Source organism: Cervus elaphus, chromosome 5 (genome assembly GCF_910594005.1).
Source record: "Cervus elaphus chromosome 5, mCerEla1.1, whole genome shotgun sequence".
Lineage (NCBI taxonomy): Eukaryota > Metazoa > Chordata > Mammalia > Artiodactyla > Cervidae > Cervus > Cervus elaphus.
This window is the reverse complement of record NC_057819.1, coordinates 133579742-133597733: the sequence shown is the minus strand read 5'-3', so window position 1 is coordinate 133597733 and position 17992 is coordinate 133579742. Positions and strand designations below refer to the sequence as shown.

Here is a 17992-nt window from a genome sequence, read left to right as displayed (position 1 = left end):
CAGCCCCCAGGCCTCTGTGGGCAGATTCACACCATCTTCACACACCCACCGACGCACCCGGGTCCTAACACAAGCACGCGCGACTTCTGGCTCAGGCCTGCGCGTTCCTCCTGTGACACTTAGCCGTCCACCCCTGCTCTAGCACTCTTTTTTTTTTTTTTTTAAACAAGCTCCTCTAAGTCCAAATTCCCAGGGAAGCTTGAACAGAGGTAGAAAAGTGTTTGATGATGGGGGGGGGGGGGGGAATCTGCCTGCCTGCAGTTCTCAGAATGGCCAGGATGCTACAATAAACTGTTGCTTTCCCGAGCTGGGGAGGACGGGGACAGGCTGGCGGAGGAAGCCGGAGCAAAAAGGCCAGAGCACTTGAGAGGCGGAACCAGAACTCGGGCCGGGCGCGGGCGGCCGCGGGGGCCCGGCGGGGCGGGCCGGGCGCGGCCCCTTTAAGGCGGGCGGCGCGGGCCGGCCGAGCGCGGCGGGGATTGGCGCGGCGGGATCAGGGCGGCGGGGCGGGCGCGCGGGGCCGGCGGCGCTTTGATCAGGTCCTGGCAACTCGGTACCGCCGGGCGCCGGGAAGTGAAGAGAAGCGCTCGCAGCCATGGATCGCGGGGCCGCCAGGGGCCCCGGGCGCCCGGCTCCCCCGCCGCCGGCTGCGCTCTGAAAGGTGGGGCGGAGGCACGGTCCCGGCCGAGCGGCTGCCCCGCGGGCCCCCCGGGCCGGAGCCGAGGGCGCGCCCGGCCGCGTCGCGGGCGCCGGGGGCGGGAGGAGCTCCGGCCCTGCCGGGGTCGGGGAGGGCCGGGGAGGGGGCCGCGAGCCGGCCGGGCGGGCAGAGGGGCGGCGGGGGCCCGGTGGCGGCGCGGGCGCGCCGGGCGCTTACCTCCCTTTCAGGACCGTGCGCCGGCCCGCGCCTTTGAAGTGCACAGTAAGGTCCGCGGCGCAGTTTTTGTTGGAAGCGCCGGGAGGACGTGGGGTGCGCGGAGCGGCTGCTGGAAGCGGCGCCCGCGTCGAAAGCCCGGCCGGCGGGGCCGGGGGGCCGGGGGGCTGGGGCGGCCGCGGCGGGGCGAGGCCCACTCGGATCTTCCGCAGACGCGGGGCGGCCGGGCGCGCCGCCGCCGCCTCCCTCGCCGCCGGGCTCCCCGCACTCCTTCCCTGGCCGCGCGCCTCCCCATGCTCCCCGACGCCGGGTCCGGCCCGGGGGGGCCTGGGGCCGCGGCGGCGAGCCGATCCGGAGGCCGGGGCCGGGGCCCTGCCCGGGGCGCCCGCGAGGTCTGGGCGCGGAGCGCGCGCGCGGACCCCTGGTGAGTGCGAGGCCGCGGCGGCGGGCGGCCCGCGCGCTTTGATGTGCCGAGCGGCCCTTTGAAGTGGGCAGGCCGGCTATTTCGGGGCGCGCTCCGGGCGGGCGCGCAGAGGGGTGGCGGGCGCGGCGCCCGGCGCTCCGGGGGGCTCGCCCCGGGTGGCGGGGGCCAGGCGGAGAGACTCAAGCGATCGGCGGCCGCGGCGGGGGCGGAGCGGGGGCAGACCCCCCTCCCCCGGGGGAGCCGCGCCGGGGCGGCGCTGGGTAGGAGTCGGGGTGCGAGAGTGCGCCGGGGCGCCTTTGGGAGGTGGGATGAAAGGGCGGCGGCGCCCCCTCCCCTCCCCCGCCCCCTCCCGCCGCTCTCTCCTCCCCTCCCCTCCTCCCCTCCAGCCCCCGGTCCGCGCAAAGGGGCCCCGATCGCCGGCCGAGGCTCAGTCTGCGCGCCGGAGCGGCCCGAGTCCGGGGCGCCTGCGTTCCCCGCGTCCCTCCGGCCGCCGGCCTCGCGCCCCAGCCGCCCCGGCCCCTCGTTCGGAGAGGCCGAGCCTCCGCGTCGCCATTGCTGGACCGGCCGCCGCGTTCCGGGCTTCTCTGCGGGCGCCTCCGACCCGCGCCCGGACTCGTGGCTGGGAGCGCCTCCCGGAGCTCCGGACGGTCGGGGTGGACCGGGGCCGGGGGTCGAGCCGGGAGGGGGGGGGGCGCTCGACAGCGATGAGAGCCGGGCCTCGGGCCCCCTTCGTCTTCCAGGTAACGGGGCCGTCCCCCCTCCCCTCCGCCCGGGCAGCGCGGCGCTACCGGTGGCCTGAGGCCCCGCGCGGGGCCCACGCGCGCCCACCCCGGACCCAGGGCCCCCGGCCTCCGGTTCGGGGTCGCGCCCCGCCCCCCCCCGCCTCAGCCCTCCCCTCCGCTCTCCGAGTTAGATCCTTCCCATGCTGGGGTGAGCGGCTGGTTTATTGGTTAGATAAGACTTTTTGCTTGTGGAAAAAAGAGGCTTGAGGTCAGCAGAGTTTGGGATTCTTGGCACAGGCGGTGGTAGCGTGAGACGGTTTCTGATCCGGTTTTGTAGGGTTTGCGGCTCCGGGGGGGCGGGGGGCAGGGGGCGGCGAGTCCTGAGGCTTCTCCGCTCTCTGACAAAGTTGGGAGATCAAAGCCTTGTCTGAGTGAGTGGATTTCTGGTTTCGGGGAACCGGGAAGACCGAGGTGTAGACTGAGCCGGAATCTTGGCGGGAGGCGGGGCGCAGCGAACGTTTCCATCTGGGGGTGGGGGGTTCCAGCTGGGGGTCCGGGAGCCCATCCCGCCCCGTGCTGGGCGGGCTGCTTGCTCGGTTGAGGCTCTTCTGAATTTTTAAGGAGTGGGAAGGGGTAGGTGGGGGGATGGGAACCAGATGCCGGGGAAGGGCACGTTTGGAGCTCGAGTTATCTGTGCGGAGGGCCGAGTGGGGAAATTCACCGAAATTGGTTTCACCTGCACACCGCCCGGCGGCTCGGGGCGCGCGTCTTTGGAGTGGATGCTGTCCCAGCGAGGGGAGGGGCGCGCCGGGCTGCCCTGCCGGGCCGGGTGGGGTTTTGGAAGCCGGTGTCTTCCACCTCCCGGGCCCTCTGCCCCACCTCCCACCCTCCCCGCGCCCCTTCCCCGCCCCCCCCCCCCCGCCCCCAAGCGTGCAGGGAGCTCAGATTTCGCCTTTGAAAAAGCAGCGTCTGATACTTTAGATGAGCACCTCGCAGATAGCTGGGTTGCTTGATTTGAATTTGAGGAGTTGAAAAGCCTGTTTACTTTCTTGCTTTGATGTTGGGTAGATCTGGTTTTGATTATATCAATACCCTTTTCTCTCCCTCTGCCTCCCCCCCTCCCTTTTCTTCCCAGAAAGGAGGCTCAGATGAGTCCCTGCTGACTTGAGAGAGAAAGAGAGACCACGCTGATTGCTGAGAGGAACTGGAGGAAGAAACAAATTCCTAAACTCAGCGAGAAGGCACTCGCCATGAGCAGCGCTGTGTTACTGCCTCGGCTCCCAGATCCCAGCAGCAGCTTCCGCGAGGATGCCCCGCGGCCCCCAGTGCCGGGGGAAGAGGGGGAGACCCCACCGTGCCAGCCGGGCGTGGGAAAGGGCCCGGCCGCCAAGGCCCCGCCCGTCTCCCCCAGCGCCCGGCGGAACGAGGGCGGGCTGGGGGAGCCGGAGGGCCGGGCGTCCCCAGACTCCCCGCTGACCAGGTGGACCAAGTCTCTGCACTCCTTGCTGGGCGATCAGGACGGTGCTTATCTCTTCCGGACTTTCCTGGAGCGGGAGAAATGCGTGGATACTTTAGACTTCTGGTTCGCCTGCAATGGATTCCGGCAGATGAACCTGAAGGATGCCAAAACTTTACGAGTAGCCAAAGCGATCTACAAAAGGTACATCGAGAACAACAGCATCGTCTCCAAGCAGCTGAAACCTGCCACCAAGACGTACATTCGGGACAGCATCAAGAAGCAGCAGTTCGACTCGGTGATGTTTGACCAGGCCCAGACCGAGGTCCAGGCTGTGATGGAGGAGAATGCCTACCAGATGTTTCTGACTTCGGACATATACCTCGAGTACGTGAGGAGTGGGGGCGAGAACCCAGCTTACCTGAGTCACGGGGGCCTGGGGAGCCTCAGGCTCGTGTGTGGCTACCTCCCCACCTTGAACGAAGAGGAGGAGTGGACTTGTGCCGACTTCAAGTGCAAACTTCCCCCCACTGTGGTGGGCTTGTCCAGCAAGACCCTGAGGGCCACAGCCAGTGCGCGGGCCATGGACAGCGTTGAAAGCGGGTACAGGTGAGCCAGCGGGGGAGGGGCAGGGGGCAATGAGGTGGGCTCTGCAGATGCTTTGAGTTAGGGAGGTGGATGGATGGATGCTCAGATGTGCTGCTGAGGCTGGCAGAGCTCTGTCTTGCGCTCGGACCGCTGGCCACGAACCCTTTGATCTGGCTTTCTGCTGTTGAAAGGAGGGGAGAGGAATGCACGCTAAATACCGGGAGCCTCCCAGTGCCGGCTGCAGATGGTGGCAGGCAGTGTGCCTCAGTGTGGTTCCTTATTATCCTGCACCAGTCTTGGAGGGGCAGCAAGAGAGGGAGGGTCAGTCGGTCACAGACACTCAGCGCTGGTTTCGGAAGGGGTCACTCAGTGGTGAGGAGTGAATGGGGCCGCCGAGCCCCCTGGGTTGAGCTGGAGGCCCAGGCAGTAGTGTGTGTGCCCACTGACCACGGGGTAAGTGGGATCGTTTGAACTTTTATGTTAAGAGCCAGCAGCTGGCTTAACAACTGGGCTTGTGGTTCTTTATGGAACGAGACGTGAACCCTGCGAGGAATCCTCCAGAGGAGGCAGGGTCCTGTGCCTCCCCAGTGAAGGGTCCTGTGCTTTTCAGAATCTGCTGGTGGGTTATTCTAGGTCTTGCATGCTTGCCGCCCTGGGGGCAGGCCCCGGGGTGGGGGGGGGGTGCCTGTGTTGCTCACTGCTGATGGAGAGGAGGTTCTGGCCGGAGAGGACTTGGGCCCTGGACTGCCTTCTCTCTTGGAGGACAAGCAGTTCTTTATAGAACCGCCAAGTCTTAAGATTCTTGACCTTTGGAGGCAACTTCAGACCTCCTGTTGGAATGAGTTTTTCTGTTTCTCTCTCTCCCCTTCCAAATATCCAAAGAGAATGAGCCTCTGAGTTCCAGGTTGTTGCTGATGGCATGCGGGGGAGGGGCCGGTCGCTGGGCTGCTCTTGGAGCAGCTTATCTCGCTGACCCTGTGGGAAGGGGCGTGCGACCTGGCGGCTGTCTCTGGAGGTTGCCTTTCTCTGTAGGGTCCGGCCGGCCGCGGAGGGGCAGGGAGCCCTCTCTGAGCCAGGAAGCTGGTGGTCCTGGGGTGGCCATGCTAGGAGGGAAGGGTGGCTTTGGCACCGCCAGGGGGCGCTCTTGTGGCCCTGCCAGCCGGTCTCCTGGGCGGACATCTGGTCCACCACCACCTTCGGTGCGACCCGACTGGCTTGTGCAAGGGCTCCAAGGATCATCGGAACCGAGTTGTTTCAGAATCTTTAAGCTATGCTTTCGGGCTGTTTGGAGAAAGATGCTGGCTCTGGCTTCTGGGGCTGGCAGCTCCAGGCCACCTGCCACCCCTGCCCGTTCCGTTATGCGGGCACTTGGGGAAAGCCCCGCTGGCCTCCGTGCCCTCCAGACTGGCAGCGGTCGCCGAGGCCACTTAAGGCCTGTGGTCAGGCGGCTTCTTCGGGGGCCTAGAGGCAGTGGGGCTTCTGTGTACCACCCCCGCCCTGGGGGCAGGGCCCAGAGCGCCACCTTTGTAAACCGCGCCTTGGCTGGTTTTGGAGCCGGTCGGGCTCCGGGGCGGGACCCTCCTGGGCCCCTCCCCTTTGTGGGTGGGCAGTCGGGACTCCGCCCCATCCCGGCCCAGCCTGGGTGTTTCTACCAGGATTCAGATTTAAGGGTATGTCTGCAGGCCGAGCATCCTCCTTTGTGTTTCATCAGTTCCTTCTTGGTTGGGATTGGTGGGCGTTGTTCATATGTAAATGACACCTTTTCATTTGCCCCCTGGGTTTCCTACTAGATTCCTGCCTGACTTTGTCCCCCAGTTGGATTCAGAGGAAGGTATCTTACCTGGCCTGCATATGTCTTACCTGGGCATTGTCAGAGAGGAATTAAGACCTACCCCCAGTACTCTATTTTTTGTTTTTTTTAAACGTGCAAGATACTCAAGGGTGCCTGTGGTGTGTTAGGAGCTGCCCCCAGCTATTCAAAGATGCAGCCCTGTCCACTTCTTCCCACCTGGGGTGAAGTCTTGCTGAAGCCCATGTGTCCTGCAGATGAGAGGACACTGTCCCTTCTTCTGATGTCACAGGTTGCTGTTAGGATCAGAATAATGAACAGGGAAGTCCTTTGTAAAGGGACGTGGTTTGAACAGACATAAGGCATTATAATTAGCTTGATTTGATCATGCTCACTGTTGGCTGTGTGAAAAGGGCACCCAGGTTCAGATCTCACTCTCAAAGAGGGAGCCTTGCGTCCTAGCCGGCGTTCACTGTGAAGCTTTGAAACAGTCTGGTGTCCTCTCGGGGGCTCTGAAGAGCTCCAGTACCCTGGTCCTTTGTGTCTCAGTGCAGAAAAGAACTCAGATGCAATGTGACAGATAAGAAGTGACTTGTTAGAATAGGATGCTTGTGAGGTTCACAAGCAGGCAGGCGAAGGGGTTGCCATGGCCCAGGAACTCACTGGGCTACAGTTTTATGATCACAGGAAAAGTGGGGAGGGGAGAAGAGACTCCGTGACTCGTGAGTAGACGTCATGCTTCCAGCCTCAGCTCCTCCAGGTTGAGCAGGGGCGTTTTATGGTCCCTACGTGGTTGAGCCAGGTCCACAAATGACTGCTTTTTATTGTGCAGAGAGCTTGTCCTAGGGCTCATGGACTTCCTGAGCTAGCCGAGTAGCATGTGGGGCTCAGGTTGACATTGTTTCACTATCTGGGGGCACATCCAGTGCTTCTGTTGGTGATTTTGTTGTTGAGCAAGCGTGCTTTGCTTTTCTGATGATCACCGACTTCCCGGGGTCTCCCACACGTCCTCTTACAATCTGCTGTGGGGTGACTCATCACCTCTGTGTCCCGTCACTCTCTGCCCCAGGGCGCAGGTGTCCCCTCCCGCGCCCGGACTTCCTGTACTTGTTGAACTGTGTCCGAGTTCCCGGCTAGTTCCTGGGATGTAGGGAGCGCCTCCAGCTCAAGTCTGCCTCCCTCCACTCATGAAGCCAGGTCCCTGGCCTGCAGACCGGCTCATTTTAGTCAAATGGAGGAGACAGAGGCCCGAGTCCTGCTGAGGGCTCCCTGTCACCAGCTGTTGAGGAGCAGGCTTGCAGCTGGATGCCAAGGGCACCTGCTGGTCCCCAAGCCCTGAGTTTACCTTGGGCACTCAGAGGAGCCTCACTTCTAATGACCTGTTTGCATTCTGACTGAGTCGGTGTTGGGTTTCATGTAAAGGGGCTTCCCTGGTGGCTCAGACGTAAAAAACCCACCTGCAGTGCAGGAAGTGTGAGTTCGATCCCTAGGTTATGAAGATCCCCTGGAGAAGGGAATGGCAGCCCACTCCAGTATTCTTGCCTGGAGAATCCCATGGACAGAGGAGCCTGGTAGGTTCCCAGTCCATGGGGTCACAAAGGGTCAGACACAGACTCATAGAAGACGAGACCGGATCCTTAGGGGAGAGACACGCACACACACGCGCGTGCACACATGCACACGCTCCCTACCTCCCTGGAGGATGGCGGTGTGTGGGGGGGCTGGCCTGGCGCTAGGACACCCTCTCGGTGGTCTCCCCTGCCTCACGGTACATCAGGGGGCCCAGCAGGTCTCCCCAGCCTCACGGTACATCAGGGGGCCCAGCAGGTGTCCCCTGCCAGCTCCCAGAGCTTCCTGTCCCCCGCGAAGCCATCGCTCTTGGGGCCCATTTCTATGCGAAGCCACTGGAGTCCAGCTTGGCTTCAACATGATGGAAGAAATGACGCCCGAGAAGGCTGTGCAGGGAGCCGGCCGAGGGGGGCGCTATGCGGACGCGCGGTCCGCTTGCCCCGCCTGCGCACCTGGCCTCCCTGCCCCGCCCCGCCCCCCGCCCCCCATCTCCCTTAGAAGATGCTGCGGGAAGGAGCATCCCCTTCTGGGCGGGACTTCGTGGGGAATCATCAGAGGGCTTCTGAAAAGAAGAGCCCTCAAACGCACAGCCTTAGAAGCCAATGCCTTTTAAGGCGCTTTGTTTGAGAGGGGCCCCAGAAAGGGGTCCCAAAGGCCAGGTCTGTTCTGCTCTCTATATGTGCCTGGCCCTGGAGTTGGGGTTGGGGCCCCCCGCGATTGCGTGAAGATAACAGATAAGACCAGGCCGGGGGCGGGCAGAGCAGGGTGCCAGGGGCCCTGCCCCCAGTGCCGAAGCCCTGTGTGCGCTGAAACCGCGGGCCTGAGGGTGCCCAACGCAAGCGCTGTTCCGGCCTCTGCTCTCCAGAGGAATGGAAGAGGCTTGCAGCAACTGGGAGCACCACGGCCCTGAAGAAATAATCCGCATCTGGGTACAATTACTGTAGCCTGGTTGAGTTTCTTTCTTTTTTTTAAAAAGCGATCACAAAAAAGCAGTTCTAATTCATTTTCTCCAAACTTTGTGGCAGTCTTGACAAAGTTCTGGGTACTTAAAAAAACAGAAAAAATCAAGTCTGTGTCTCTCCCCACGACTCAGCCACCTTCCTCTGAGTCGTCTTGTGATGATGCAAGGAAAATCCCTGTACTTTACTGCAGGGACTGAGCGAGGAGCAGTATATTCCACTTTTAATTGCTGGTGGCACAGTAGCCCTCTATGTTGGGAGGGAGGGAGCCCGTTTATTTTGGGGCCCCGGTGTCTGACCGGGAGCGGGGAGCTGTGTCCACACGCAGCGTCTGAGTGAGGCGCCTCTTTCTGCTGGGGAGGAGGGGGTCTCTTAGTCACTCTGTCCCTGCGGACGCTGTTGCAGCCCTCACCTGGTGGGCTGTGGATGTGTGAATACCGCAAAGATAGCAACACGGGAGGGGCAGGGCGCACAGAGGCTATTTAAGGCTGTTTGGGCTTTTTGATCTCTGTGTTACACCTCTTAGATGAAAAACCCGTTCAGCAACCCACTGTGTCCTAGGTCCTTAAAAAGGGAGTGTGGACAAAGCTGTGAGCTTCTGCCACAAGCCACACGTGACGGGCAGTGCTGGGGGTAGGCCCCCAGGAGGCGGACGGGCCGGCCCTGCTCTCAGGGGACTCGTCACCGCTACACACAGGACAGGCCTTCACGAGGGAAACACCAGCGCTGTGCCGTTGTCATGATAAATGCCGCCCGAGAATGCCTTGTGTTTGCTGGTGCGTGGTTTTCTGGAGCGTTACCATGACCCCCTGTAACCAGTGCCCTTGGAGGGTGTTTCCAGCCCCGGGCCAGTGGCCGTGTCTGAACCGCACGTTGTTTTAGGTGGACCCCATGTCTGCGGAGGCTGTGACACCCCGGAACACCCAGCTGGCTGGGAGCTTCCCGGTTTCTGCATGACGGAGCCCCTGAGGACCGTCATCTCCTCCATCCTTGTTGTTTAGTCGCTCAGTCGTGTCCGACTCTTTTGCAACCCCGTGGATGTAGCCCTCCAGGCTCCTCTGTCCGCGGGACTTCCCAGGCAAGAATCCTGGCGTGGGTTGTAGTTTCCTCCTTGAGGGGGTCTTCCCGACCCAGGGATCGAACCTGTGTCCCTTGCATTGGCAGATGGGTTCTTCACCACTGAGCCCCCTGGGAAGCTCCATCCTGCCCTGAGGCAGGGACCTGTGCAGGAGATTGGGGCTTTGGGCCACTTTAACATCCTGGGCGGCCCCATCACCTGCCCGCACCCGCTCCCTGCAGCACCCTGACCACAGGGAAGCCTCGTCTGCCCACTCCCCTCCTGTCCCACCCGTGGTGGAGACGCCGCAGAGGGCGCCTCCTCGCCAGTGCTGGCACCAGCTGCCCCCGCCCGCCTCTGCTCTGGGAGGACCTCGGGCCTCTCATGGACGGTCCCCTCCTCCCACTTTTCTTGCCCTGCTGTCTGGAAACGCCACACTGGAGACATGGGCACCAGTTCCAAGTCATGGAGGATCCCACCAGCCTCCTGTCATCATCGCCAAGGATCCGGGGCGAGGAGGGAGGGGGCCAGGCCTCCCACCCTCGACAGGTGGGACAGCGAGGCCAGAGCATCTGGGATTGGTCAGAATGGCTTGGCCCAAGGTGTCCAGTGGGCTCACGTGCCGTGCTCCTTGTGAGCACTTCCCGGTCGCTTCTCGACCACCTGACGTCTCCGAGATCTGGCCTCGCTCAGACCGGCAGATTGGGGATCTCTGCTGCCATCGGCTCCTCCAGGACCTGATGTGGGCTCCCCGTGGCTGACCCCCAGCACATGGCCCTGCCTGGGGCTCCGCCACCCCCTGGGGGGCCCTGACGGTGACTGGGCAGCACCCAGTCCTCGAGCACCTACTGTGCTGGGGGGGCTGCTGCAGGGACCCCCCCCGAGACGGGGTCCCACCCACAGTGAGCCCGATGCCGGTGGCGGCGGGGTTCAGGCGCTCCATCGTGTCCAGCTCTCTGCGACCCCGTGGACCGCAGCATGCCAGGCTCCCTGTCCTCCCCTCCTGGTCTCTGCTCAGACTCACGTCCATCGAGCCGGTGATGCCTCCAACCATCTCATCCTCTCTTGTCCCCTTGTCCTCTTGCCCTCAGTCTTTCCCAGCATCAGGGTCTTTTCCAGTGAGTTGGCTGTTCTCATCACTGGTGGTCGCTCTTGGTTTTTATTAGCATTTCTAAACTGAGGGCTTGGGTCGGATCATTTCTGAGGCTCATTCTGCACTGAAGTGTCACTTGTCGGCCAGAGGGCAGGTCCTGAAGGCAGGACCCCCACCCCAGCCTCGGTGCCCACCCTCCTTGGGGCTCCCTGCCCAGCCCCGTGCCTCAGTCTGCCCTGGGCCCCCTGGATTCCACGTGCTGCTGGCAGAGCCTCAGGCCTCTCCCCCACCCGCCACCGCCAGGGTGGAGGACCTTCCGCTGCTCTTCGCTTCCCTGGCCCCCACCCCATGTCCCTTCCAGGGTCCCCGGGAGCATCCGCAGCCACCCAGCGGTTCCTCCACCACAGAGCCCGGACACCCACTACGGGTCAGTCATCCTGCCTCACGCTGGAGCATCTTTCGACACCAAGACTACTCCTATGTGAAAAAGCAGAGAGACGGGCTGACGGGGAGCCGTCCGGATGGGTCCCACACCCGCTGGCTGTGGTTCTGTGATCCGGGGCCGCCCGGGCATGTCTGTGAAATGGGCACAGGACCTCTTCACCCAGGTGGCCTCGAGGATCAGATGAGGTCACATGTGTAAAGGGCTACCTCAGTTGGTGGGCGGGCACACTCCATCTGCACTGACTCACTCCTCTGTCATCCCCTCACCTCCCCTCCAGGAGCAGAGTCCTCTGGAAATGTCCCTTGAGGACTTTGAGCCCCCGAGCCACCGTGGGGCAGAGAGGTCCCCTGCTCTCTGCCCAGAGGGTTACCGGGCCCTGGGCAGCAGGCTGGCCTTAAACAGGCTGGGGATTGTCCCGGGGTCTCCCAGGCGCCCCGGGTCTTGGGCGAAAGTTGGGATGCACAGCTGCGGCCCTTTTCCCGCAGGTCCTTCAGGAGGAGCGACCCCGTGAACCCGTACCACGTGGGCTCCGGCTACGTCTTCGCACCGGCCACCAGCGCCAATGACAGCGAGATCTCCAGTGACGCGCTGACCGACGACTCCATGTCCATGACGGACAGTAGCGTGTAAGTGCCTTCTGGTCTCCCACCACGTCCCCGGCTGGCAGCGTGGGCCGCCGGAGCAGCGGGGCGGAGTCCTCAGCCGGCGTTGCGAAGCCCCTGTGTCCGTGTGGACGTCCGTCAGCTGGGACGGCAGTGCGCCGCTGGTGTGGCTCAGCTTTAGTGCAGGAGGGCCCGTGGGAGCCTGGGTGGCTGGAGGCTTAGAGCCTGGAGGGGGGGTCGGAAGGTACCTTCACGGAAGGAAACTGAACTAAGGTAGGAGGTTAGGGCAATGCCTGTAGGGTCCCCAGGTACAGACACCCCCTTTTGCTTGTCAATTCGCCCACTTTCCCTGTGGGCAGAAGAGCTTGGTGGGTCTTGAATCAGCTGTCTCGTCTGCAGAACGAGCAGGTCGGGGGCGGGGGCACGGGCAGGCTGTGTCTGGGCTCAGTGACGGTGGAGTGCGGCAGCCCGAGCTCGCCAGGCCGCTGCATTCGATGCCCCTTGGGTGGCTCAGTTCAGCAAGCGCCGGTGTGGTGCCTGCTCTGTCGCTGGGCGTTCTCTCCAGAGTTGTCTCGGATCCTGGCTCTTCTGCAGATGGCCAGCTGGGGCTCCGGAAGGCAGTCCCAGCCATCAGGGTGGTCGGATGAGGTCAGCGGGCCACGGGCAGGGTCGTGCTTTGAGCTGCAGGTCGTCTGAGGTCGTGCGGTGGTGACTTCTTGGATGGAGAACAAGGGTGCTCCCTGCGTCTCGGGTGGGTGGGGGTGGGGCGGCAGGGTGGACCAGACACCCCATCTCCTGCCAGCTTTGGAGATTCTGATTCAAGAGGCTCAGAGGTGGAGCCCAGCTGGGAACCACCGCTCTAGAAATGGTCTTCGGAGAGTCTTCCTCAAACGCCCTGGAGTAGAATCTTCTGCTAAGGGGACCACTTTCTACAGGCAAGCCCGTGGAGCTACTGTCGCTTCTAGAACACTTATTTCCAGTCTGTCCCTTCTGCCTTCCCCAAACCGGACCAGCTCTTCTTCCAGTTTGCTTGAAATGATCTGGTTTCCATTGGCCAGTGATCTGTTGCTTGGCCTGCGGCATGGAGCCGATTGAAAGGAAAGTGGACGGGTTGGTTTGAGACTTGACTGTTGAGTTTGCTGGTGGCTTTTACTGTATCACCTCAGATCCCCCTGTTAGTAAAAGGAGAGATTTATGTTTAAGGAGAGAGTTAACACAAGAATAGCTCTTTGGTTTGAGTGAAATGAGAGAGGGACACCATCACTCATCCACCATGAAGAGATGAGGGCTCTTACGGAGGTGAGTCTTCCATAGTCACTGTACTTGGAAAATACTGTCCTAGAATGGACAGATTTCTTAAAACAATGTTTTTTCTCTCTCCTTATTGAATAGATATATTCTGTTTCTTGGTCCAGATAATTAATCTGAAGGTCTGTTTTCATACCACATTGTAATAGAATCTCACAGAATTCAAGATTGTATACGCTTTCTGCCCCCAGGCGTCGTCCCTGGTGGCTCAAATGATAAAGGATACACCTCCAATGCAGGAGACCTAGGTTCGATACCTGGGTCAGGAAGATCTCCTGGAGAAGGGAATGACAACCCACTCTAGCACTTTTGCCAGGGAACTCCCATGGACAGAGGAGCCTGGCGGGCTATAGTCCATGGGGTCACAGAGACTCAGACACGACTGAGAGGCTGACATTTCCACTTTCACACTTTCTGCCCCTAGAGGTACTGGTACCTCCCCCACCCCTTAAAATACTTTTTCTTTCTTCTCTCTGTCACACTGCCTCGTGTCATTCTTTGCTTGTGTATGTTTGTTTCTAGCACCATTTTTCCTCTGGTTCTTAACTAGAGTGTGGATTGTGTGAGAGTCTGCGTTACGTGTAAAAGAGGAGTGTAAGTTGGGTCTGAATGAGGGTATTGAGTGAATCTCCTTAGTTAAACATAGTTGACTTAAGACTGTGAGACTTCTGTTTAGTTTTCTTAGAGATTATTTTTGGCTTGCCTCCTGCTCTGCGTCACCGAGGTGTTATTCTGGGTTTGGGATGAGATAACTTGGGTGTAGTCCCCATACCTGGCTGAGCCTCACAAGACCCAATCAGAAAAACTGGCTGCCGCTCATGACTCTCAGACGGGGCAGGAAGACCTGGTGCTCCTGTAACTGCTCCCGTCTGAGACAGAACTGGGGTCCAGCCCACAGGCCCCTGCCCTCAGCCTGCTCCCGCTCCCCACATGAACAACCGCAGTAATAGGACCAGCTGACAAGGAGACTCTGAGCTGCCTGAGTCTCTATTTATTAGTGACCACACAGCTTTCCTTTTTAATGACTTAGTGAAGTGTCAGTTGCTCAGTCACGTCCGGCACTTTGTGACCCTGTGGACTGTAGCCCACCGGGCTCCTCTGTCTGTGGAATTTTCCAGGCAGGAATACTGGAGTGGGTCCCTCCATGCTCCAGAGGATCTTCCTGACCCAGGGATCAATCCCAGGTCTTCTGTGCTGGCAGAGCCGCCATGGAAGCCCTAATGACTTGGGGCCTGGGTGGGGAGGAGTTCTAACTCCTGCCCCACCCCCTCTGCCTTCCCCTTTTTCTTTAGACCCTGCCCAGAAAGAAAGCATCCTCAGAGGTGACTTCAGAGCCCTTACCCTCCCCACCTTGAGCTAAAGCGCTCAGAGTGCAGGAAGAAGTCAGCTCCCCTGGGTCAGCATGTGGGCCAGGAAGGCCCGGGTGGGCAGAGGCCAAGGCCGGCCACTCGTGCCGCAGCCCTCGGTGCTCACGGGGTGCCCCTGGGTCCCCGGTGGCGGGACCTCAGGGCGGGGGCCGCTCCCCGCTCAGCACGGCCCCCTGAACGGGGATGAGTAAAGCAGGACGCCAAGGCCTCGGCGGGTCCCCTGGGGCCCTGAGGTCAGTGCTGGGGGCATGGCGGGGCGCGTGGCTCTGGCTGCCCAGTCTCGAGGGCAGCTCACTGGATGCAGCCATCCCTCCCCAGGTGGACGTGCTGATGCCCCCGGGCCCACAATTCCCACCAGCGTGGGGCCGCCTCCCGCTGCCTACGCAGGGGTGGACAAAGGGGTCTCAGGATGAGAGCCGCTCTGATGGGGTGGGACCGGGCTTGGAGATCCTAGGGGTCCCAGGCCCATCGGCTTAGCAGGCACGGCAAGCCTGGCTGGGCGAGGCACTTTCTGGCTGCTGGCCCGGTGCTGGGTGGGGCCCCGGCTGGGATTAGACCCTCTTCAGCTCGGCCAGTTGAGGGCCCAGCACGGTGAGGAGCGCGGGGGATGGAAAGCTGAACTGAGTCGCTTTCAGCCCATTGTCCACTCGGGGAGGCTCAGGGATGAGAGGCTGCAGGCCGCTTTGAAATCTCCTCGCACGACTGAACAGGACCCCCATAAAGCCTGAAAAGGGCCCCGGCTGCTTCTCCAGGACACAATGACCAGCGAGGGGCTGGCCACCCTGCTGGGGGCTGGGGAGGGGCGCAGCTTGGGTGGGGGGGACGGGGGTCACGGGCCGCCTTCAATAGACTCCAGAAGGCTGGAGTTCATTAGACACAAGCCTGGGGAAGCCTTGGTCTCATTTGCCGCAGAACCGATGAAGTCCGGGGCCCTCTGCCTGAGGCTGGGGAGAAGCTGGGCTGCGTGGCCTTGCCCTGAGCGTGTCCAGGGAGCCTCGGGGGCCAGAAGGCCAGGGCCTGCTGCACACTACTGGTTCCCCACTAAGCAGAAAGTCCCATTAAAAATGGCTGGGGATTTGAGTCTTCACACAGGCCTCTGAGAAGGCCGTTTTACGAGCCTGTTGTTCCAAAACCTACATTCTCAGAAGAAATGACTTTTTTCTTCTTTTTTGAAAATTAGACTCCCAGCCAAGTCCTCAAGCCCAGTGCTTGGGCAGAAGGATTGTGGGGCTGGATTCACCAGGAGCAGCAGGTTCCTGCCGCCCAGGTGTGGCCTCTCTGTTAGGAAGTGAAAGTCGGGAAGCCAGCGTGGAGGCAACACCCTGACTTCTCTCTCCGCACAGAGCTGCTTCTGAAGTCTGTCTGCTCAGGGCGTCACAAAATCAGCCCATGATGCGTTTCTCACAGAGGGTGGCCCAGGTCATTTTATTTATTTTTATTTCCTTTTATCTTATTTATGGGTTTATTCTGGTCCCTGGGGAAGGCATCTGAGTGAACTTCACATAGTGCCTTATCTTACAAACCAGCCTTTTGATGTTGGCTGTGATCAGAGGCCGCCCTCGGAGTGGTGGCCAAACAGAAATGGAAGTGGACACGTGTGCACGTGAGCCTGCTATTTCAAAGCTGCCGGAAAGAGACATTCAGGTTAGGCCGGGCATGGCCCAGTCAAAAGGCTAAGCTAATTGGCTCAGCTTAAATGGCAGCTAAGTGGAGTCCACACTTCAAAACCGTACTCCCCAGAAACAGCTGGGCCCGGCAGCAGGCTCGTTAGCTAAAATGTTTATAATTAAAGGAGACTGTTCAGGGACCAAAACTTGGGCGCACATCAGCTCACAGTCCTGAGAAGCCAGGAAACTGATCACAGACTTTTATAGAGCCTGGATGAAAAGAAGAGAGGCCCCCTTCTGGAATGAGGGGCTGTTTTGGAAGAAGATTCTTGGCTGTGGGGAGGAGGGGGGTGGATTAAAGCCACATTTCCTTGAAGGCGCCTGGTAAGCCTCTGAGCTGGGTTAGAAGCTCCCTTTTCTGCGCTGGTCACAGGTTTTTGCGCTGGCAGCCAGATCCTCCACCTGCCCTGGGTGCAGGGGGCTGCACTGGGTGTTGGTCGCAGGAGTGTTTTCAGAATTCATTTGTTCTTTTGCCTTCAAGTGGCCCGTGACGTGCTCCCCCACCTCCCTTTCTCAACTGCCTCCCCAGTTCACCTTTCTGTCTCCTGCTTTATATGGAAAAAGAAAAACGTGTACAAGCCTTACCACTGCTTTCATCTCGGGAAGCAAGGGGTGAGGGGCAGAGGCTGCCAGAGGGCGCTCAAGGTCAGAGCCTTGGAGGAGCGGGTGGGGCCCCTGTGTGCCTCACAGGGAGATCCTGGCGTGTCCAAGAGTTGCTGGCAGGACGTGAACCTTGTCTTGCAGTCCCGGGGCAGCAGGAGTTGGTCAGACCAGCATGAGACCCAAGCTGTGGGTCCCCACTGTCACCTCCACCCCACAGGGGATTTTAGGTGGGGGCAGGGTAACCACCCGGGCTTCCCAGGGGCGCTAGTGGTAAAGAACCTGCCTGCAATGCAGGAGACACAAGAGATACGGGTTGGATCCCTGGGTCAGGAAGATCCCCTGGAGGAGGAAGTGGCAACCACTCCAGTATTCTTGCCTGGAAAATCCCATGGACAGAAGAGTTGGTGGGTTACAGTCCTTGGAGCCACAAAGAGTTATACCACAGTATATACGCAAGGAGCCCAAGGTTAACCAGTTGGCTTTCTTAGACACAACTGATGTTCTGCCACCATTAACAAGCCAGGGGCCCAATGACAAAGAAAATGCCAAAAAAAAAAAAAAAAAATGCCAGAGAAAGGGAAATAGCCAAGCAGCTCATTTCAACCTTTGCTGCCTCAAAGGATGATTCAGTATGCAAACGTCTGAACCCTGAGGCTTTTGTAAATAAGTGGCTTCCGGAAGGAAGAGCAATGGGGATATATAATCACACCTTGACCATCCAACAGCTTTCAAGAACAAAAGTCTTTTAAAAACATCTTTGCAAAAAAAAAAATCTTTGCAACTCCAGGTCCAGTTTTCAGTGAAGACTGGGCGGAGTGGAGGAGGATGTGGTGGTGGTGTTTTTAAACCTCTTCCATTTGCTTTCCAAAGGATATAATGATGGGGGCTTACCCTGGAGGTCCAGTGGTTAAGACTCTGCCTTCCAATGCCAGGGGTGCGGGTTCAGTCCCTGGACAGGGAACTGCGATCCCCCATGCTGCAGGGTGAGGCCAGAAATTAAAAATAAATAAACACAACACTGTAAATCAACTGTACTTCAATTTTAAAAAATAAAAATATAACGATAATGTAAGGGCCTCTACTGCCTTTGCTCAGAAATCACCTTTGTGTCCAGGACTTCATTGACAACCCCCCATTTAAAACTGCAGCTCCACCCCACCAGCTGTCCTTGCTCTCCATTTCCACAGTGCGTTTCATCATAGTACTTACCACCATCTAACTTACCACGATGTTGTTGTTTATTTGCCAAGTCGTGTCTGACTCTCTTGCAGCTCCATTAATGGCCCGCCAGGCTCTTCTGTCCATGGGATTTCCCAGGCAAGAAGTGCTGGAGTGGATTACCATTTCCTCCTCCAAGGAATCTCCCTACAGGAAGATCCCCTCCCAGGGATCGAACCTGCATCTCCTGCATTGCAAGCAGATTCTTTACCACTGAACTTACTATAGATTTTGCTTTTTATGTTTCACTTGCT

At 60.0% G+C, this 17992-nt stretch overlaps 1 protein-coding gene across 5 annotated transcripts in view; it reads left to right on the top strand.

Moving 5' to 3' along the window:
* The first annotated feature begins 465 nt into the window (after window positions 1-465).
* Window positions 466-17992, top strand: part of AXIN2 (axin 2) — a 28046-nt gene continuing 10519 nt past the window's right edge. Inside the window, exons 1-4 of one of the 5 annotated variants that reach the window (XM_043905753.1) lie at window positions 466-661; window positions 3157-4082; window positions 10890-10955; window positions 11459-11599. In XM_043905753.1, the coding sequence (XP_043761688.1) occupies window positions 3268-4082; window positions 10890-10955; window positions 11459-11599 (1022 nt within the window). In that variant the 5' untranslated portion in view covers window positions 466-661; window positions 3157-3267. Of the gene's footprint in view, window positions 662-969; window positions 1296-1903; window positions 2036-3152; window positions 4083-10889; window positions 10956-11458; window positions 11600-17992 lie in introns of those variants that run through there. The other 4 variants (XM_043905750.1, XM_043905751.1, XM_043905752.1 and 1 more) reach the window with 4 other exon arrangements.